This window comes from Leptosomus discolor, chromosome 3, assembly GCF_034619465.1.
Source record: "Leptosomus discolor isolate bLepDis1 chromosome 3, bLepDis1.hap2, whole genome shotgun sequence".
NCBI classification, from domain to species: Eukaryota; Metazoa; Chordata; class Aves; order Leptosomiformes; family Leptosomidae; genus Leptosomus; species Leptosomus discolor.
This window is the reverse complement of record NC_141393.1, coordinates 70,907,345-70,930,690: the sequence shown is the minus strand read 5'-3', so window position 1 is coordinate 70,930,690 and position 23,346 is coordinate 70,907,345. Positions and strand designations below refer to the sequence as shown.

General features: G+C 38.0%; 1 protein-coding gene across 4 annotated transcripts in view; it reads right to left on the bottom strand.

Moving 5' to 3' along the window:
- SUCO (SUN domain containing ossification factor) overlaps positions 1-23,346 on the bottom strand; it is a 41,300-nt gene that overhangs the window by 10,797 nt on the left and 7,157 nt on the right. For 2 of the 4 annotated variants that reach the window (XM_086463460.1, XM_086463461.1), the window contains exons 2-15: positions 18,709-18,814; positions 16,290-16,391; positions 14,814-14,959; positions 11,422-11,562; positions 11,089-11,239; positions 9,004-9,124; positions 8,655-8,779; positions 8,092-8,159; positions 7,319-7,426; positions 6,058-6,163; positions 4,144-4,164; positions 3,851-3,906; positions 2,843-2,934; positions 2,047-2,112 (exon numbers count right to left, since the gene is read on the bottom strand). In XM_086463460.1, coding sequence (XP_086319586.1) covers positions 2,047-2,112; positions 2,843-2,934; positions 3,851-3,906; positions 4,144-4,164; positions 6,058-6,163; positions 7,319-7,426; positions 8,092-8,159; positions 8,655-8,779; positions 9,004-9,124; positions 11,089-11,239; positions 11,422-11,562; positions 14,814-14,959; positions 16,290-16,391; positions 18,709-18,814 — 1,409 coding nt within the window. Of the gene's footprint in view, positions 1-2,046; positions 2,113-2,842; positions 2,935-3,850; positions 3,907-4,143; positions 4,165-6,057; positions 6,164-7,318; positions 7,427-8,091; positions 8,160-8,654; positions 8,780-9,003; positions 9,125-11,081; positions 11,240-11,421; positions 11,563-14,813; positions 14,960-16,289; positions 16,392-18,708; positions 18,815-23,346 lie in introns of those variants that run through there. The other 2 variants (XM_086463463.1, XM_086463462.1) reach the window with 2 other exon arrangements.

Here is a 23,346-nt window from a genome sequence, read left to right as displayed (position 1 = left end):
TGGCTCAGATGTACTTTTTTTTTTTAAGGGTCTGTTAAGTAGAACAGTTCCCCCTCCCCCGCCCCCAAAATTCACAGAAGTAAACACAAAGAGGGTGTGCTCTATATCAGCACATACATTACACAGCCAACTTTTCAGTCTTGATACTGAAAACAAACATCATTGCCAGGCTTACTTAGAAGATGAGGAACAGGAAAAGAGCACCTTACTGTAAACACTCAAAAGTTCACCCAATTTTGCCCATTTGTCCCCCACCCACCAACATACATCTGTATTGTACATCACGTGGGTAAGTTTATAAAGTTAGAGAGGCATTTTAGTAGCAATGACAAATTTCTTAGACTCCAGCAAGCTCCATGCAGAACCTTGGTTCTGCCTTTCCTCCAAAACAGGTCAGGAAATTCACTCCCGAATTACATATTTATCTGGCACTGTATTCTTTGAAAAATCATGACAAAAAAAAGGTGTTAAACTTGAAGTATCAATGGTTTCTTATTATTGATGGAGAAGCAAAAAGAGAGGGAGAATTAAGAGTGGGTATAGAAGCCTGCCAGTCTATGAGAATGGCAGGAGGAAGAACAGTGAGCTACCCTCACAGGTTAGACTAGCAGAAAACTGCAAAACACAAGGTCAAATGTCTGAGAAGGCCACTATCTCCTCCCCAAAGATCCCTCTTCCTCACCATGTATCAGTCTAAGACAAATGATGCAAAATGGAAGTCTTTTTCATTTTTCCAGGCATGCACATATAAAAAAACCCACCACAAAAAAAACAACACCCACAAACTCAGTTCCTTCAAAAAAGTAATACTGACTACTCGGCCAGAAATGAAAGGTCTCAGTAACAAGATCCATCAGCCAGAACTAAATAATGATCACCGCAATGTTTCAGTGCTCAACTGTCTTTCCCAAGCACTATCAGTACTAGGAGTTTCAAATCTTGTCATTATAGCTTTAGTACTCTAAGAGAAACCCAGGAAAGTCACTGCATTTCCGAACTTGCAATACCGCATTTACAGACAGAACATGGGAACATGCCTCACCAAGACAGCTTGAAGACAGGAAACTTCCAAAGTCACAAATAAGAGATAAGCATTGTCAGGGAAGACTGTACTGCTTCCTCTCATCTGTGAGTGCCTAACATTCAGAAATAAACTGCTTTTTCCACTATTTCCCCTTTGAGAACTGCACTACTCTATGCAATATTCCTAGTCCTAAGCTTTTCGTTCTTAAGTGACAACTACATTCTAGGAAAATGCAGCAAAGAACTCTGCAGCTCCGATCCACTATGGGATGAAAGGAAAGCCTGAGCGAAACAGCACTCATTGAGTGCAAATCTACACTACAGTGACAAATCTTCACTAACCAGGACAGAAGGAAGAGTGGTACAGTGTAAAGGCTCTTTTGGAGAAGCTGTGCAGCAGCTGATACTATCCTAAATAATTCACCAGTTAAGAATACCATTAAAACTTAATATTCAAATATTCTTAGACAAACAAACCTCACACTTGGAGGTTTTCCAATGGAAAAGTGACAAAAGACAGTCAAGAACTGTTAGTTGTCTCAAACTATACACCTCTTATGAAGAGCACAGAAGCTACAATTATTTACATAAAGCCTTTTCAGAAATGGTGTTCTCCACCCCTTCCTTTCAGGCTGTACAAAGTAAATATATTGGCCCCTATAAATAAGGCACCTTAATTAAGCACAGATTTCCAAGTTCTGAATTATTAAGGTTCTACAGCACTTTAGTACTGGTTATTTACAGCCTTACGTAACATTCATATTAAGTGCTCAGGATCCTTAAGCACAGAAAATAAAGTTTCCAAAAAACAGAATTCCGGAAAGTTCTGTTTTTAAAACACTAAGAATGACACCCCAACTTCGAGCTGTTACTATTTATTCCTACACAATTAAACAGGAATCACAAGAAATTGTTTCGGCTGAAAAATATGGAAGTCTTCGCTGTTGCATGACAAAATGTCACTCCACTTAAGCAGCTCATTGTTTCAGCACAGCAATAATTTTTCTAATAAATCATACTCACTTGTAGCAGAACCAAGGAGATTTTTTGAAGATTTTTCTTCCCCTGTATTGTAATCCAATAGATAATCTATGCATAAAGAACACTTATGACTATCAAAATGAAACATGTCATGGGCAAAGAAATTAAAACATCAAGATTTAATATGTCATTCAGTTACGTCAGTTTGACAGTGTGAAAAAAACCTAGAGAAATAGAGTTAAAGGCCAGAGATTACATACCAAACTACCAAGCTCCAAGCAACGAGAAACCCAAAGAAACTCAGCGTCCAAGCTTCAGTTTCCCCAGGATTCATGACACAGATCAGCAAACAGCTCATTGAGCTCACTACAGGATTTTTCCCCCTCCTTCTCATGAGGGCTGGAGGTAAGTGTTTTCATATTTTTCATTTAAACACAAAGTCTGCAAGCCAACATAAGCACCTTCCCAATTGCTTGCAGCATTGATCACACAAACAACCTGAGGAAACGGGCTATGGGCACTAAGAATAAAGCTGTTGTGTGTGAGCTGCTTCGATTACTTTAGTCATCCTTTACTACTGTCAGCACATGAAGATATTATTGCCTAGACTGCCAAGTGAAATAGAGACTTATTACTAGCATTCTAAAGTAATCCTCCAAATAGTTACAACACATTGTTTAAAACTTAAAAGAATTGTTGCATAAACCCAGAAATGCAGAAATACCGCCACAAGACTAAGAGTAAACTTAGCAGTCAAATCATTTATCATATGCCATTAGCCACGGAACTAGCACAAGACATGTCTGAACAGCTAAAAATTCAGAAATTATTTGCTTACCATCATCTTCATCAAAGAGTTCTTGTCGTTCAGATTGATACTGAGAATCAGCTATTTCTTCATACTCTTCAACCATGCTAGTACCAAATACCCTATAAACAGTTTTAAAATAAAAACCTAATATTAGTCAATTACTTGACATAATTGATAATTAGATACGCAATATTAACATTACATAATATGTAGCTAATAAATTAGATAAGCAATAGTTGCCTTCAGTTAACCAAGATCAAGGTGGTAATGCTTATTTTCTCAAACTTCTATCCACAAAGTCTACCGAAAGCTTTCAAGTGCTGTACCAAAACAAGATGCTGTTTTTAATTCTAGTAATTCTGAAGAGACTTTTCCTACTTTTTAACTTGAACTCATATCTAGACTTCCTTGTCTTAAGCTCTCCATGAGCTCTTATGCCTCCTCTTCAGCTTCACCTTTGATTAACTTCAGGAGTATTTATTCATGACTATAGTCAACTGACAATACAGTTTGGCTTATAATACTGGAGTTCTCAGGTTCAAATCCTGATGTAGCTTCGACAACAGAATTGGAATCGTTTTTTAGGAGCAGTACAGAGGCTGATTATTCTCTGACCTACACACACACATTTGTTCCAATTTAGATATTCCAAGCAACCTTAACTGTACCTACCTGCAACACAGCAGCTTCCCAACAGCACCCGCTACACCTGCTCTTTTTAGTTCACCACTTGTTCCTGACTTTGCTTGGTCAGCCTTGAAATGCTCATGCCATCCTGGAAGGCTGCATGCTCCTATTTCTTAACACACACACATCCTTCACCCCGCAACTATAAACTATCCCTTACATAACGGAGAATCAAATCAAAAGATTCAAAGCTTCTTCAAACAGATGTGAAGCAGTAGGTGACTACTTAAATTCACAGCACTGAAAATAACTTAAACTGAAAACTAGAATCTGTTGCCCAACTATAATTAAACACATTAATCATCACTGCAAGGAGGTAAAAAGAAAGTAAAACACTTGCGATATTACCTTATAAGACTTAAAGGACAAAAATGTTCTGATCCAAAGTGCGATATCAACTCCACCTAAAGAAAAAAAGGTACTGAAAATATAACTCCAAAGACCCACAGAGTCAAGAGTTCATTTAACATATACATCCAATCTTGAAATTGCAAGTTTTGGTTATTCAAGGGATTTGTAGTTTGCCCATAACAGAAAAGATTCTGAAAGATTTGTTCTTGCCATGCATTAAAGTGCTGAGTCGCAGTACAGAACACCCCAAGCCCCATGCATTCATCATTCCAAAAGAAGAGATTGCTAACCTTTATGTACTTGATGAACATCTGAAGCGAGAGAAAGGAAAAGAGGGGGAAAAAAAAAAAGATGTCAGTACAAAGGCTGAACACATGCTACAGGCAACTACTGTTTTGTTGTTTATAATTCAGTTCTATAAATGCCTAAGAAAAGTTACGAAGGATAAAGTTGCAATACTTCTTCATCTGCCTTAGGTAGCAAGATTTTATTTAGCCCTTGCACCTTGCAGATAGGAGGTAACATGCAACGAAGTATTTTATTAATGAACTTAAGTCATTCATTTTTTCTAGGCAGCATGATTGGAGACAGAATACTGAAGTGTGTTAAATTCACTAAGTGTAATTTTTTCCCCTTAAAGAGCACAGATTACAGAAAGTGACTCAAATGGAAAAACATCCCTTCATAGCATGCATTCTATGTACTGCTGCTGCTTCAAGTTCAATAACATGCTTCAATTTATAGAAAATGTATAGAGCATCTGACAATACATTTGGAAGCTTCAGTCATCTGTGTATTTCTGGTAAGAACTTGACTACACTGGTATTTATTTAATCTAAATTGATCTGCAAGTGCAGAATGCATTTACTAAACCACTATGTAGACACTACCAATGAAGGACTGTAATAGTCTGCAAGTGAGATCAAGATAAATAACCCTAAAAAAGCACTCAAAAAAATTTCCATTATTTTTGATACAAGTTTGTTAAGACATTTCCAAAATCAAACCAAAAAAAAAAATTTAGACTCTTCTTTTGTAGATTAGGCACACTTAGAACTTGTTTACTTTTTGTGCTATAAAGTAAAATCTTTATAAGAACAAGCCTTTGAAAATTTTACCATGCTACATTATTCAAGGCAGAACACCCTATCTGCTGAGGGATTAAGTGCTGAAGAACTTAGTGTCATTCTGGAAGTTCGGTGACAAGCAAGATTCCAGCTACCTTAAGGCATTAATTCATCCAGAAAGAAGAATCAAAAATAAATGAAATCTTTATCCTGTTCCTCATGCAAAATTTCTTGGTAGAGAAGTTAGATAGCTATCATTCATAGCTGCTACTTCACATAAGCACAAATCATAATTTAGTAACACAAACCAGACTCGTTTTGAAGCACCATCATTGGAAGCTAAAACAACACTGGAGAGGACCTAAAAGGTCTGTATTTTATTTGAGTTTAAACCTCCACTACATCTCAATATTTTCACAAAAGCTTTTATCCCAGTCCAGGTACCACATTATTTATGGAGTTCTATTCTCTTTGAGTCTCCTGAGTACAGATAGCTTGCTGCAAGTTATTTTGAAGGCAGAGCTCATGGCACATGCTCCAGTAGCAGCAAGGCTATGTAATTTGCATGAGTTGCAGTTATGCCTGAAAACTGTAAAACTGCACTTCACAGCTATTGATGAGAACCAGAATTCAAATGCTTACTCTTTCAGATTCACTTAAAACTCTATAGCAGAATACAGCACAGAAGCATCAAGAAATACGCATATTCTAATCTGCGCTCCAGAAACTGCGTGTATGTGCGTACATATACACACACACACACGTAAAGCCGGTACAGCCAAGAGACACAATAGGTCAATACTTCTAATCTGACATTCAGGGGACAGTTGGTTAAGTCAAACAGAACATTTTTCTTAATTCAGGTATCAACTAAGTATGTACTTGGAAACAAGGCAACAAGTGCTTCTCAAGATCCTCTCAGTTACCATTATCCATTATGAAGAAGGTTAATGTACTTGTGATTATTGCATGACAAGGGTTTAGTACATGGCCAATCACACTAGAGCCATTAATGAAACAATCACTGGTAAAGCATGCTTTGATAACACATTTTGCTGGATGCTCTGTTATACAGGGTAAGCCCAGCAAACCCACCCTTCCCTGAGAAGTATGGATGCTTTTGCAGCGTTAAGTTACCTTAACATATTTTGCATACATCTGTTCATCCAGAGGAAAGCTTTGGACATTTCTCTCATCTCTCGCATGGAAAGTACCTAATTTAATCCATTTGTTTGTTGGGTACCTAGAAAACAAAACAATGGAGTCAACTAATGAAATGCAAGAACCCACTGTTTACAGACATTTGCTGAAGTTTCCCACAACGCCTTTTCACAGAAGAAATCCTTTTTCTTTTCTTTTTTTTTTCCCCCCGATTACAAGATAGCAGCAATGTGTTTTTTCTGGAAAGAAGAGTTGGAAGATAAGGCTAGTCCCAACACAGAACCTCAGCAGTGTCTCTTCACAAAAACTTAAAACAGTGTGTAAGCCCTTGAAGGAGAAAATCCTATATACTTGATCCAACTACTGATATTCAACTGGCCTACGGCAAAGTTTCTGGAACTGAAAAAGTCACCTCAGATGAACACTGAAGAACGTGATACACAAGTGACAGGTTGTAAATATTACTGTAAGCAAGCAGCAAAAAACTATGAGCAAAGCAAGAGTTAGAACTAGGCAACAGACCAAGTGCTGAAAATCAGAATCTACACGCTTTAAGCACTGAAGAACAAAGTCAGGTTTTTTTGATGCACTGGGTGAATGTTTCCTCTTTCACATACCAGAATAATCTGCTCACTCCCAGAAAGCAATGGGGGTATAACATTGCCTAAAACACGACAAAGCCACCTTTTCACCAGCCATTCGGCCAACCAGTAGTATTCTTACCCCTTCCTCAATGGTGTACTGTGTTGTGGGTTTTTTTTTCTTTTTTTTTTCTTTTTAAATAATTTGGGGTTTTTTTGAACTGAGTTCAGCATTGAAGACAGCTTAAGCCATGTGAAAATGGTCTGAATGACAAGAGAGGAGACAGCCCACAACCCCAGTGACATTCTGTTAAGGAATGTCCATTTTATAATCTGCCATCCATTACCCAGCTACTGTGTAATTTTTGCTGCTTCGTTGCTACTTTTCAAGAAATTTTTGCTTTTCATTTTTAAGGTGGCAAAGAAAAAAAAAATAGAGTAAGCATGGAAAGAACTCAAGCTGTGTATTCTAGGACCTCACAGTTGACCTTTCCATGGAGAAAACCCACTAGTAATTGATAACAAACAAAAAATCCATGTAATTTCATAATGCATTACACTTTGCATAACAGGTATACACAGACCATGTTTTATGAAGCCATCCATTTAACAATTATTTCATTTTTAATTCAGAAAGGTGGGTTCTGATAACATACCTGTCACTAATAGACACCAGAAAGTCTTTAGGAGTGGAAGAGAATAACTCATGATTTGCAATGTCAAACTGCTTTACTTGGACTGGTTCACAGAGCTCAATAACAAACCTGGAGAACAAAAAGGAAATATTAAAAAAAGCACTTTTCCTTCTACAATTACAATCCTCAGTCCTTTCCCTTGTTACTGCACCCTTCACTGGGTATAAAACACCACTACAAAAATGCTGTACAATATGGAGGCATCACTTGTTGTTCCCTTCAAAATCACTAGTGATATTTAACTGCATATCTAGCTTAGTAACTCTAGAGAGCACCCGCAGCTACAAAAGCTTCATCCATCTTGTACTCAAAGGCAGCAAGTCACAGAGCTAAAAACTAAGGACAGCAAACATCATATACATCACACCTGAAACACCAGTTAGTATACGGTAAATTCTGATCGTGTATCCTACACTTGTTTGACAGCTGGGGAAAGAACCCAAAATCTTTACTTTCAGTTAGTGCTTTCTTTTTTGTAAGACTGTAATTATGCAAAAACTACAAATACTAAAAGTGAATAAAGTTATGCCCTTAATCTTACTTCTCAATACCAGAGACAGAATTCTATGGGGGACATAATAAAACACCTAGTGCTAAATCCGACAAAGTTGCTTACACACACATTTCAGGCAGACACACACCAAGGCCAAATCAGTCCCACAGGATACACACAGTCCCATCGCAATGGAAAACTATAACCACTCCTTGTCATACAACAAACCTCAGTAACCTACCAGATTTTAGTACTGCAAGGATTTAGCATATAAAGGTCCATGTTTTCCATCAAAATAGCCGAAGTGCTCTGTATAAAGAAGAGAATTCATATTTTAAATTGTATGGTAGATACTAATGCAGCACACCAAGGGGTTTTCCTCTCGCTCCAAAAATAAGTTTGATATTAGTTACGTGGACCAATACCAAGTTTCACAACACTAAGCAAGGTAACATACAGGAGATACTATGCCATACTACTTTGGGGCAATCTCAGATTACTTACTATGGCAAGCTGTTTAATACACTTTTGTTCAATTGTTCAGTTTCTGTACTGAGTAGACTCTGCTCCTCCTTTCAAATTCACTTCAAAAGACACCAGCTTCTCTAAAGCAATCCCTCTTTAATAAAGGGACCGATCAGAGTTTGTCCCATTTTTATAAACCAAAAAACACAGTAAAAACAAACTTAGAAATAAGATATTACTTCAGAAATCAGTATTCAGTTTTAAATAAGTGTACTTTGTACTACTACTTGCATAAGAGTAAATTGAAATAATCCACACTAATAATTAGTAAATGCTTACCTTTGCCTCTGGATTCGCTGCCAAAATTTTGGCACCACACTCTACAGAGGCATAGTTATTCCTATTTTTCTGGACTTTTTTTGTGGAATGCTGCCCACCAACAGCAGAAGGGTGCATTGACTGACCTAGGAACAAGAAAATATTGCAACTGTAACAAACCACACAAACAGTATTTCCCCCTTCAGGGAACTTCTGCTCCCTGCTGTTACATAATAAATGCTATTAATGATGTAGTTCTAGTAGAAAAATGAAGTTCCAGGCTGCATTCCAAATTGAGACAGTTTCACTATTCGAATCAGATACAAGATGAAAGTGGTATTTAGACCTAACCAATAAATCCTGAACTTACTCTTTTCTTTCTCCACTTCCATGACTTTCTTCTTCCATTCATCAAATGTTGGAATGTCTCCAGGGTCCTTTGGAGTTATCACAGATGTAGGGTCAATTTCTCCTGTTTTCTTGTAGTCTTTCTGCAAAAGAGCGAGCCACCAGTTGTGAATATTTTTCAGTACCAACACTGTAAACAAAGATGAACTTCAATGCTTTAAAAAAAAAGAAGCATGCTCTCATCAAATCAACAGCAGATACACCATCTGAACCCATGTTAATGATTTAGTGCCAAGGTAAGCTCACAAGCCAGAAAAAACATGTGATGACATCCAGAATTACAGATTCTTTCACTGAGATGCTGGTAATTTCTCTGGCTAAACTAATGCATTTGAAGTAAAACATAAGCATTCTGTCTCACAAAACTTCTGCTTTGTCTTCAAGATTTTTGCTTTTCCATCTCCTAAGGAGAAAAGATACCCCCCTGCAGCAGAAATCTTCAAATATCAATATTGGTCATGACAGAATTCCAGAGCCCCCTTGGAGTTTCTGAACACCTCAAAAACCAGTAGAATGAGATATTAAAATGTTTTATTTGATGTTTAATGATCAAAGAAATAATGTTCCAGACTTGCCTGACAAAGCAGCAACCCTTTTAAGTTCACCATACACTATACCATTTCAAGTCTTAACTTCTCCTTCGTACAAACGCATTTCCAACACACCACCAGCTCTGCGAAAAGCTTTTGCTAGACATTTCAAGCACAGAGGTTATTTTGTGGACAACATTTTACAGGTAGTTTCCAGAGTGACTGCTTTGTAGGTTGACATTTTCTGTGCACTTCAAGCAAGAATTATTTCACATATAATTCTATACCTGAGAGCCCTCAAAAAAAAAGCCAAACCCACATATTTGGACAAAAGTGAGAACAGAATTCTTCACATGACTACACTGCAACAGAGCTTTAGATATGGCGTACCCAAAAATACATCCTCACATATACTTAGAAATGAGAGGACCTAAAAACCCTTGTATCCTCCTCTTCCAAGAAAGTTTACAATGTAAGATGCTACTTGGACTATGACAAAAGAGCTAAGTCAAAAAACTGACTAAGTAAGCAATGCCAAATCATGCTCTTGCTTAACTATGACATCAAGCCAATGCCATAATTCTTTAAATTGCAGTCTTTAAAGCATCAGGTTAAATAAAGAAAATCTTGGCTTTTTTAAATAATGGTTTACACCAATTTGTTTGTAGTAAGTTCTTGACTTACTACATGTAATTATTTTAAGGCACACTGTTGAATAATCCTGGGGAAAATGTCTTAGTTTTACAAGTTATCCAAGTTATCAGAGACAGTTTAAATGTGATCCTAAAAAAAACCGTCAACCAAAAATGGTATTGCCATGGCCTTGGTCATTCTTTACATACTTAAAAAAACATAAGCTTTAGGAAATGCCTCACAGTAAGAACATAAAAGCAGTCATACAGTTAAGTATAAAAGACCTGTCTAGTTAGTATCCCACTTTAACAGTGGCCAAATAAGATACCTAGGAAAGAACACACACACATTTTCCATTTCCTGTAAGTGTAATCTTTGCCTCGAGCCATCTGCTTGCTACTCAGGAACCCCCTGACTCAGTCATTCAACCCTCAGACTTCTCTTCTACAAGCTTACCTGGATCATGTAAACCCTGCCTGCCCCCCTTTTTTTAAAAAAAAATATGTGTGTAAAAAAAAATTCAGCATTCATAGCACCCTGCAGGAAGTCCCACCTTAATAATGTCAGATGAAGAACATTTCTTTGGATTCCGCTCCAGATAGTTGTATTTGACTTCCCCGAGTCTTGTATTTGAACTAACTTGTTTCAGAAGAAAATAACCTGTCCTGTGCCAATGGACTGACCTTGCTGCCCTTTTTTCCCAGTTTACTATACCCTTGTGGAGACAGTAACATCAGAACCGCACACAGTACTCAAAATGTGAGGGCTGTGCATTTATAGTGGCAATCAGAAAAGTGATGGGTACCACTCATCTTTAACAACAGCGATAACCTAACAGGGGGCATTAGGTTCCTGGGCGTAGAGTGGATTTCAGCACTGCTTACCTCCCTTTTTAAGTTCTCTGAGGCATTCAGAGCAGATTTTTGGTCATCTGCCCCCTTTTCAGCTGCTGAAACTTTCGACTCAAACTCAGATTTTGTCTTCTTTCCCTTGCCATGTGAAGATGATATGTTCTCTATATGTTGACCTGCAAGGCTGAAAGTTTCAAAAGCATTAGGACCTACAAAACGATCACATTTTCAGCCACAGACAATATTAAACACACACACACAAATATATAGATAAGCAAGCACATGCAAATGTCTGTTGCAAGGCCAGGACAGAAAAGAAAAATTGCCTTTAATTTACTAAGACTCACAACCTACTTCAATACTCACCTTTCTGGTGGACTGACAAAAGAGGAAGGCTCACTCTGAGGGTCAGCCTCTAGTGTCCCACCAATATCACAGTCAGGTTCTGACTGCTCAGCTTCACTAGAGCTGAGTACAGGGATATCAGCACGGGAATTTTCTATTGCACTGAAGGGAAAGAAATAACATGCTTTTTACCCTTCTGATAACACAAGTAACCCTGCTAATCAACCACATAACTAAAGACGTTTGGAAGTTTTAAAAAAGCGACAGTCTCACTGAAATCATTAAGAGGAATGAAGTATGCTATACTTGTGGAACTGCATTCTCAGCTGTACCCATGAAAGAATGGAATTTTCCAGTCTGTTTGTCTCAGCAAAGGAACACAAAGCTAGCTTCTCATCTTCCAGAACTCTCAATTAACATCTTACCAAATACTGCAATGGATAATTGTTCCCATCATCACTACAAATTAAGAACAGCTGAGGAGTTACCTGACTGCCAGCAATTTTCCCTTTCAAAGAAATCCAAACCAAGACTGAGTCCATCACTAAAACCTCCTAATGTTCCCAAGTCAATGGGCAGCAGTCAGAACATAACTTGGCTAAAACTAGAGGAGCTTTTCTCCTCTAACACTCTAATTGGGTGGCACAACAATATATAGCAGAGCCAGCCAGACGTCTTTTCCACTAGATTTTTTTTTCCTAGCGTAATAAAAGTGAGGTAACCCAGTAGACCATTATCCAAGCTGCATCAACAGCCCGAACTAGCTAATCTGCCCACTGCTTTGCTTTACCTCCTCTCTCCCAGAAAGGCTGAACACACTGCATGAGACAAATCCTAAGGCAAAAACTGTAAAGAAAGCCTCCCTATATGCTCTTTAGGAATGACGGAATGAGTGGGGAGAAGATGGACAACTAACTTTCAGTCGATAGCTTCTGAGACTGTCCTCTTCTCCAGTACAGGGATGACTTTGTCATTGATATAGAAGGTTACAAAGTTAAGTAAAAGCTTTATTCTGTCTCCTAAATCTCAACACAAGCTTTCTCCAATGTCACTGCAAACTAGGTTAATCCAGTATCATGATAGAGCTGCCAAAACACAAACACCATATCAGCAACTTAAAAGGGTATCTTTTTGGTTCTCTGACTGCTACAATTATCAACAGAAGCAGCTACAACAAACCCAGGGAGCCAATTTTAGTACCTTTTTTATGATAAAGTTCCCACAGTATAAAACAAAAAACTCACAGGTATTCAAGACTTTTGCTATGTAGCAAAATCTAACAAACACTAGGAATACAAGAATTTATTAGCTACAAACAGGGAGCAGTTTCTCTGAACACCACAAAACACAGATCTGAGATGCACACCATTTAGCTCTGCATGTAACTTTTTAATGACTGAAGTAAGGTTGATCATTACACTTAAAAAGCTCCACATATTCTTGATCTCAGTGGACAGATGACAGTATGAGTAACTATCAACTGAATAAAATACAGGACAAGTATGAACTTAAATGCCCTGCTATCAGCATGTACCTGACTGGCCCCAAGTAACTAATTTTGGCAGAAGGTGAGTAGAACAAGCCTAAAAGCTGTAGTGCTCCCTCTCCTTTGGCTACTTTAATTTGTTAGTAGCTTTGCCTTAATTCTTCATGTGCATCACCAAGCTTACTTTTCACAGCAGCTGTCTCCACTTGCAGCCAGAAGAGCAGCTCAGATTATTTATTACAAAGTTTTCCCCAGATTAGGTCAGGATAGAAAAGCTACAATCACTGCTGTCCTAAAAAAAAATATTCATTAAAAGTAAAAATAGTTTGGAATAAAATTACTTCCAGAATATTTTGACTAAAAGGGCCTGCTGGAATATCAGACTGGTAACACCCAAGGGAGCTGGACTTTGTTACACTGATGGAAATCAGCATCTAAAACAAGAAAAATGCTGTCTAAAGGACAACAAATGCAACTGAGTCTTTCTAAAGCTCTTGTTTAACTATGGAGTTGAATTACAGCTGTTTCAGACATTAGAGTTAATCTGTACCAAAAGAGACCACCTATTACTATTTAAAGCTAAACTGAAGTTTGAAATAATGTACAAATATGCATCCCCTATATCCATTCTACCCTTTCTTCCTGTAAATGGTACTAGCATCAGAACACTACTGCCAAGCATTAACTTTATTATATCAGGTGCTCCAAAACAAATTTCCGTTTTCATTTGTTTCACAGTTCAAGTATTCAGACTTCTTCATTCTAGTATGCCTCAACTACAACAGCAAGACTGCTTTTAACAATTACAAGATACCAATCTGAATGTTCAAAAGAAAACAACATCCTGAATCTCTTTCTAAGAGCTGACAACAGTAGGACTTACAACATTACCCAAATGAATCAGTACAGAAGTCAACAAAAGCTATAAAATGAAATTACATTCCAGTTTTGCTTTACAAGAACTGCAACTAAAGACACTTACGGGGCACCAGAAGGTGCTTAAGCATTAGCCCTAACAGACTAGGCAAGATCAGTCAGCAGACAAGATTTCCAGACCTCTTCTATGGTAATGAAACTAAGTTCGGTAAACCAGAAAAACTGGACTCTTAAAAAACCCAAAAACTTAGAAAAATCTACTTCATTTTTAATGTGTTGACCTTTTATCTACCAAAATACTCGATCTTTATCAGCAGACAATCAAAAGAATATATTCCCCTTAGCACACACTAAAACCCCAGGAGAATTTTGTGAAAGTACCTAGAAGTACATACACATGAATTTCCATAGTACAGTTCACACTTTATAGCGCAGCATTCCACAAGAGAAGGAAAACAAAGTTAAGCACATCAGTTCTTGAAGGCTGCCTGCAGCAGAGGCAGCTCTGCAATACACTAAGTACCAGAATTACAAACTGTTGCTTTTATACTAAAATCTGCTATTTCATCAGAAGTCTCTTAATATCAGAATGTAAGACTGGTCTGTTGTAAGTCCTGGAATTAAAATCCTGCAAAGTTCTTCCGTAACTGAAAGCAGAGGCTATCACAGAAGCAGCCCTGATGCTTGTTATCACAGATGTGAAAGCACATTTGTAAAGGGCAGAAATCCTAATGGTAAAGGCCTGAGGGCTTTTATAGTACAGATTATCTAGCACGTAAAAAACACTGGATTTTTTTCTTTCAAAGCAGCAGCTTAGAAACTGATAATGGCAATAGTATGACACTTCATGCAATTACACAACTCTTAATCCACACACTGAGTAAATGATGGCATATTCCATTAGCACTGACACCATAAACCAAAGTACAGCAAAAAATTGTATACAGCAGTCTAGTCTTATCCCTACTAAACCTGAAAAGGTAACCTTCTAACAACATCAGAGTAAGTGATATTCTCTCAAAGACCAAAACAACAAACCAAAAAAGCTTACTCAGTCTGTGAGACTGGAGGTATCTCTGAGGTAGGTGAACTGGAAATGTTTTCAGTGCTTGCAACTATGCTAGACGAAGCTTCATTTAAATCTACTGAAGGTGGAGTCTCAACTTCAGGCTGGCTTGCTTCACTCATTTCTGTACTCTGTGAAAACATTACAGATGAACATACGTTTTTCAACACTTGAATAGGAAAAGCATTCATACAATGACATCTAGTACGGCATATTAACATTTCAACAGTTCAGATTCCTGTCATCAATGAACCTGAACACCAGACAGCAAGACAGTTAAGAAATAAATTTTCTTTCTTCATAAACCTAGGTGGTATTGTGCTACTCTGAAATAGCTGCAACAGTCTTCCATAGTCTGCAATAATAGTGTAAAAATATTAATTGGAGAAAGCATGTGCAACAGCTTCTTCAACCATGCTTTTCTATAAAGACAGCCACAAGAAAACATGCTTGAGTATTTCAGCAACTGAAATAAATAGTTCTATTTGCATGCTCCACTACAATAGACTTTACATTTACTATTTTCATCCTAAGATTAATTTTAGGGAAGGCTTTCAATTTTATCACGCCAGTGGAGGTCTGAAATGATTTACAAGTCTATTCCGTGTTGTAACTGAAGAAAGAGATAAATTGCTTATCAGTTCTGAGAGCTTAGTACTCTTGAGTCTTATTTATTCTAGGTCTTCAGTCTTCATAAGCCCTTGCACAGCATGATCAAAATAAGGCTTTCTAAATCTGGAGAAGTACATAATCACCGAAACAGGTCAGATTAATAGTATTTTCTATTGCTGCAAGAGTTAAAGAGGAGCCTCTCATCAACAGATGACTTGGAGTAATCCAGCTAACTGAACATGAAGAGGTCTGGAATGGTTTACTATAGAATTACATATCTAAACCGTGCAATATATATTCAGAAACATGTCATATTTATGTTGTCTTGTAATCGACAAAAAAATACACACCAAATAAATCACCTTTAACAGTAGCCTTTGTAACATTTAACACCAAGCACTGACTTAATGGTATTAATGGCGCATACATCTCTCCATTTTAACAAAGGAAATGAAACGAGCAGAAGGCACGAAGGATCAAAGCTAAAATGTACTGCTACAATCACCAAGTCTGATCTATATAAAAGACCTTAGTGAGAAGGTTTTCTGTTTTATTTATAAAGAGACATCCATACCTGTAACATCCAATGTTAATTTATCTTGGAAAGCATTAGTCAGTACCTACAAATATTAAATTACTTATATTATGACTTATGCACATGGGAAATGCAAGACCTGCCTGCTCACACGTTTTCTCCTTCATTTGAAACATGAGTCCGACAGGAACCCTGCACGCAAGTGCAATGCAATAGATGGTTACTACGAGCTTTAGATAACCAAAATGAAAGACACTGAAATCCAAGAAGCATTTGAAGAGCGATGGAGACAGTGAATGAAACAAAAGTCTTGCCTGGTCAGATTTTGTAAAGTCATCAAGCAGCTCTTCTGTAGAGTAACTCCGCGTACTTGAGTCTGGGTGCTCTGACTCCAGCCTGGGACCAGCCTCTTCCCCCTAGTATATTAAAGGTAAAACAACAGTATGCATGCAGTAATGCAGGCCTTCTGTTCTAACAAGAGGAGTTACCTTTGGTACAGACTGAATAATACTACCTTTACAACAACCAAAATATCAACAAGAAGTTAAGCTACATGACACTTCAGAGCCACTGCTCATGTACGTTTAAAATCTCTTCTGTACCAAGACTACAGCTAGTTAAAACAATTCAGTTAAATCTTCACAGGAAAGACCATTTTAGCATTGTCTTAAATTGTTCAGTTTGTGAGCTAAGGAAAGTCAATCATTCTGCTATGACCTCTCATGTTGACAAACCCTCCCTATCTCCTTGCTGCCCAAAACTAGGGGGGAATTCCTAAGATGACTTGCAACATACAAGCATTAAAAAAACCCACCACCTGGCACATTTCAGTTATAGCAGTCTTATCAGCAGAACTAAAATAATTTCTCAAGTCTACTGTAACCTTTCAAAGCAACTTTCTCTTTCACAACTGAAGATTTACAATCAAGTGCAGTGAACTCAAAGTAAAACAGAATACACACTTTGGGGGGTGAGGGGTGGTATTGAAGCTTTAAAACCCCCAGACTGTAGAATTAACAAGAATTTATTTGTCCCACAAACTTTTTTAAAAAAAGTTGTGACTACAACAAATGCAAGTTATTTTTGAGCAATATTTTAAAATATGGCAAGAAATCTCCTAGTAATTTACACACCCCTCATTTTACGAGGGCCATCTAAAATCCTATGGTGAAGTACTGCAAGTGCTAGTGTTTGGATCCAAAACAGGCTGCTACGCTATACAAGATTACATGATCACGTTAATTTGAGAGAGTTAAGACATACACTGGAAGAGCAGGAAGGACAAATTTGAGCAGCCAAATCTGAAAGACAACAGCTAAGCAACATTTTTGCCCAAATGTTATTAGCTCATACCCTAGTCCCTAAGATTAAATAGCATCAATGCCTCAAAGAGACAACTGATCTAAGGAAAACTGATCAAGGGCTGCAAGACTGCTCTTTTTGAGCAGAACAGCTCTAGCAGCCTAGTTAGGAGTGATAGACACATGCTTAAGATTTCTCATACACCCAAGAGATTTCTCTTTAATGAGTAAAAAGTACAGTATAATGTATGAGCTTTCACATCTTTGGGTTGAAGTTCAGAAATGTGCTTAATGCAGCCATGTTAATAGAATGAAGGGAAGAATGTTTAAAAAAGTAGGAAAACACACACTAGCAGCTTCCCAGTCTCAAAGCTTACTTGATCTTTCTAGTTCTATTACATCAGATGTTAAACTCAAGTAGGCCTTTTTTCAGGCAGCCAGAAGAATAGGACAATGATATTTGGCTGCACAAGCTGCCAAAAAAAATACAGCTACCCTAGATGCTGAAATGCTTAAGAAATCTACAATATTTAAAGTCTTTTTTTCTGGTCAGGGAGCTCTCCACTCGAGTCAACTAGAACACTCAACACATGTTCTCAAGGTTTGATGTGGTATATAAGAGCTTTCTTGGAATGAGGACCATGTTTAGCATTACTACTGATTGATGGAGGAAATGAGAAGACCAGTAACATCAATACTACCCATGCTTATCATGGGACTGATTCTTTTATCTATGTAAATAAATAAATTAAAATATCATGACTTTCTGATATGACTCAACAGCTTGAGAACTCACTATGAAATTGCAATATACAGAAATTTGTAATGAGTTAATCAGGGTGGGACAATTACACTCAATTTCACGTAAAGTGCTGAGGAATGTAAGTAAGAGCAACAGAATCTTTTTTATTAGCATTTCACATATTTTAGCTTTGTTAATTTTTATTAAACAAGAGGAAACAAAGTGACAAATACTGACTTAATAAAGCAACTAATCTTACATCTTTTATTTAAGACAGCAATCATTTGTGCACTGGGTTTTTAACATGACACAGATGCAACTGGCACACTGCGGCCTAGACTTATCCAGGCTGTCATCTCTACAGAGCCACATACCATCCCTGATGACCACTCCTTTTAACATCTGGCATTCAAATAAAAAAAACCTGAGCCGCCATTACTAGCTCTACTATTTGTTGTCATCCACCACTCACCCCCCCCACCTCCCTGCACTGTCCAGCTGTACTGTTATGTAACTGCAACAAACTCGAAGTAAAAGAAACCGAAAACTTGGGAAGACACCACAGTTCACAGAACAATTGAGTACATTACACATTCTGGTCAAGAGGACTCTATGAATCAAAGTGTATAAATCAAATTTTCTTTTAATATCTAGGCTGAGTAGCTAATTAACATGATTTATTCAGCATACCTTTTCCTGGACATTTTCATCACCATTTGCCAGGGCACAAGAATCACCTGAAGCATACTCCACTGCTGAAAGACTGTCTTTACAAAAGACATGCCAAGTAGGAAGCCTATTAAGAAAAAAAAGTCAAAGTCTTGATTTAAAACAAATAAATGATATTTTAAAATTCCCTCAGCATTGTGTCCCTCAACCTTTTCTCAGTAGTTCCCATGAGGTGCCTAAAAAATAAAAATATCTTAACTTGAAGAAATTAGTAACAGAAAACAGTACAAATTTACTACTTCCAAAAGACAGAAGTATCAGCAAAACAGTTACTGAAGTGATACCACATCACAAAGTGGAAGTTGGCACGAATTAGTCAAGTTACTGCAAGTTAGAATTTGAATCAACTATATGTTTCATCACATAGTAATGGGATATCTTTAGCAATGATTATTACTATGCAAAAACTAAAGTCACAGATTAAAAAAATAAAGCTCCTTATTTCCCTCTACAGATGATACCCGAGACAATACTGTATGGTCAACATCATCAAGCACATTTAAGAGAATCGGAGAACATAAGTATATTTTAAAAAAGGCCCATGCAAAAACCAATTGAAATGCAGAGACAAATGGCAAACCAGGTGCTGGCTTTAGCTACAACCTTCATAAAGATTCGTTTTGTACTTCCAGTTCTGAACAGTTTTGCGTCTCAGTAGAAATGGATTTATTTCTGTAGAAAAACAGCCAACACCTATACAAACACTTGCACCAGAACAGCATCTTTTGTTGCTTACAGTGCACGGCCCCTTCACATCCCAGATAGCATCCATACAGTAAACCATTAGGCTTGGAGGCCCAAAGGCCAGCAAAGTCTTCATGCAGACTTTGAGTAAGTCCAGCAAAATGCTATGCAATTTGAGCTTTTAGTAGAGATTTCAACAATACTTGAACCACCTGCCACTTTAGACTTTTCCAGGAAACAGTTTACATGACAGCCAGGTGATCAGTGCAGCCCAGTGTGAATTCACACAAACACCACTCTGCACCCTGAGAAAAGGTCCTCTCCTCCTAAGAGGAGACAGGACTATAGCGGATCATTAAGCACAGAAGAAATCTGGATACAGCAATCTTCTGACATAAGTTTTGAAAACTGACACATAACCGTCAGTCATAATAGCACAAATATTAGTAGGTCAGGACTCACTTACACAGGTGGGATCATTCTAGTGTTTAGAATTTGAATTACCGCCCGTCAAAAACTCGAAGATCACCTTTAGTGGAAAGCATATGCAGTGTAGATTCCTCTACCAAGGAGGAACCCATGCTGCAATAGACCACAGTCAAGTATTAAATTTTAAGAAGTTTCACGCGTGCATATATATATACACACACACACACAATGGAGCACTACCACTCCAGGTTGCAGGCATTCACAAAACTGGGCTTTTGCTGTAGAGACATAAACCTATCGCTCCTTTTCCACCAGCATCCCCAGGGAGTGTCAGCAAGGCACTCGCCACTCTAAATCCAAGTCTCTTACCACCAAATGAGCAGAAGACAGTGGACAAGGATCTTGTGGGATCTGATATACTATTCCAGAGACGGGCGGTCCCAGGTTTGTCTCAGCCCCACCGTACCTCAGTAATTCCTCTTATCTTTGAGGTAATAGCCTCCTTCCAAACTAAATGGAAGCCCTCAAGTCAAGCAGAAGCAGCTGCAGCTAGTGGAATCTAAAGCACTGAATATAAGGGTATGAAAACATTCACAACCACATATTGCAACAGGTACCAAGTCGCACATCTCAGTTAAGTTGAAAATGAGGTGTATGCTTTCTCACACATCTTAAATTCCCATCCCATCATATAGTGACTTGTTTGTATTAAGTTTTCCATTGAACCTCTGTCTTATCCTAAGCCCAGGACACACATTTAAGGGACAAAATTAAATGTTACCATACTTTTACGGCCTTACTTCCCAGCTCTCACTTGGAAAAATTGGTTAGGCAAATACTTGGGAGTTATTTATTTTTCCGAAAAGTGGTTTCAATCATTTCACTGAGAAATTTTCTCATGCTCTTAATTCGAGTACCTCTGGTCTCTCCTTCCAGCTATGACTCCTCCCTGGTTCTTCATAAAAATACAAGCAAAAGATCAAAAATTATGCAGAACATATTGTAGCTCATTCCACCCCTACATACACACAAATGTTATTTCCTATTTCGTTTACACTAAGGGGGGGGATGATCTTCAGTGACTTGTACAGAGCAACATTAAGTCCCTTAATGTCGAAGAGGAAAGATATTGTCTGCGAACAGCATTTTAAAACACAAGGTATATTTTCACAACTGCATTAATAAGTACTTTAGCACTTGCAGTCACAAAAAGCCCTTAGCACAAAAGGCATACATTTCTTGCCTTAATATACTGATACTTTTAACACAACAAGTCATGCTTTATTAGAGCATGAATGCAGCTTTTAGAAGAATGCAGTTTGACAGCTCATAGATTTAAGCTGTTCTGACATAATCTGTGTCCAATATTCAATTTGCTTACTTTCAGAAATTCTTTTCAGTCTACTCCCCAACTCAAACATGATGCCTCAAGTCTCCCAAGAGCCCCCTAAGCAAGGGAGGGGACTGGGAATTCATTTTGTGCACGTGTCCCTGCATGCACCCACTGGGAAACCTAAGCCCTACTGCAACAGAGGATGCTGCGGGCAGAATGTATCATTCAACTGCTGCCATCAAGCTCTGAGAGAACATTAAGAACACAAATCCACAGAACACAAGGCCATGGGAGACCAGCCATTCTGTGAGAAGTCGAATTAACCACCTTATCAGGACCATTGCTACTCTTTTTTCTTCTGTATTTCAGCATTCTGTATATACATTCAGCAGGCTTCTTCAGCCACAGACTGATAAATTATATAGTCCATAATAAAAACATTTGCCAAATGGCATAGTACCTCTGTTAAGCATTTCTCTACAGGCAGAAAGACAAACATGAAAACCTAAGTGTTAATTTACAGAGAACAGAATTTCCCTTGAGTTTAGTAAACTTGCACAGATGCCCAGTGAAAGCACAGCAGCTTCTGCATCTGTATATATTAATACATTCTTCCCTTTCCCATGGCAAAAGAGTAGTATCTTAATGCTGACCTGGAAGCAAGCAGATCTAATGCCCAAAGTCACTAGATACTACTATCTCAGGTGCAAGGTGTATCTTCAAATAATGTAACAGTGTAGAAATACTTCAAGAGATTGTTTCAAACACATAATCAACAGTTAGTGACGTACATGGATACAGGAGCTTTCATTAGCTCTATTTTTGCTAAGTATGACTGAAAATAGCAGATGCTATTAAATCTCAAAAGAAACTTAAGCATAAGTCTTTTAGTATCATCATTAATGTAGTTTAAAAGCTATTTTCCCTAATATGCCACGAATTTTTTCAGCTTGATATGCACAAATCCAAAAGCAAAAGCTGCAAGCCCAGACACAGAAGGGGGCGGGGGGGGGGCAGGAGGGAGGATCTTTACTCTTCACAGGGCAGGCACATACTGTGGTTCTCCACTGAAGCAGAAAGCCTGCTCACCCCTGTCTGAATGGTACAGTACACTTATTGCTATACAATTAGCTATGGTCTGCTGGTGGCTGTTAGGCTTTTGAAAAGGAATGCGCTGAAATTCAAAAGTGCAGGTGGTTTTGAAACTGCAAGGTAGGTTTCATGTGAAAGACCACCCAGTTCTAAAATGGCTCAAACTCTTTAAGTAAATGTAAAGGAGGTTGCAGAAGTCCGAGGTAGCAGTTACTGATAGCTGTTTTGACAAGCATAAAAATCAAGTAGAAAGTAAACAACTGGGAGCAAAATTAATCATACAAGTTACAGCTGACAAAAAATCCAAATTAGAAAAATCCAAATGCAAGAGCAGTTTTTCCACAATTCGATCTTCCCAGAGAAAAACAGCCTATGCTTTTCTTTCCAAAGACTTCATCCAAAAACACTGACACTCACACAAGATTCAGTTCAAACACATCTGTCCTCTAAACTATTCAAGAGTTTTCTTAAATTTTCCCCAAACAAGACCTATTTCTGGACACCAGAGAGTAAAGCAGCTCAAAACAGTTTACAGTTCATACCTGTGGGACATTAATTTTAAGCAAAAGGGAAATAAAATGAAGCTATCGCCAGTGTACCGATTACCAAGCCCTCCCTGAATGCACAGGGAACGGCCTCTCTCCAGGCCGATGACTGACATTTTCTGCACCTCTCGAAGGGTTGTGTTACCAACAGGTGCAGATGCGGGAGAATGAAGATGTCACCATCCCCACCGTGTGACACTTCTCTACTGAAAATATTCACAGGATCAGTTCAAAATAGGCCTGTGCAAGAGAAAGCAGGTGGGTTTGGGACCTAGGAGGCAGAGAGCTGGCAAAGCAGCCCTACAAAATGGGGAGAGGCACCTATTTGTTGATTGACGCTTGCCTTCTTGATTAATGCAAAAATCAATTATTCTGTTATCAGGTAAAAAATGAAAGAAGTTGTGAAATGGTGAGGAAGGCAGGAAAACATCTTTTGCTTTGAACAAGTCCCATAGGCCTGTGACTGCTATCACTAGCCTAACTGTCAAAGACAAAGAAGTCTCTGTAAGAACAAGG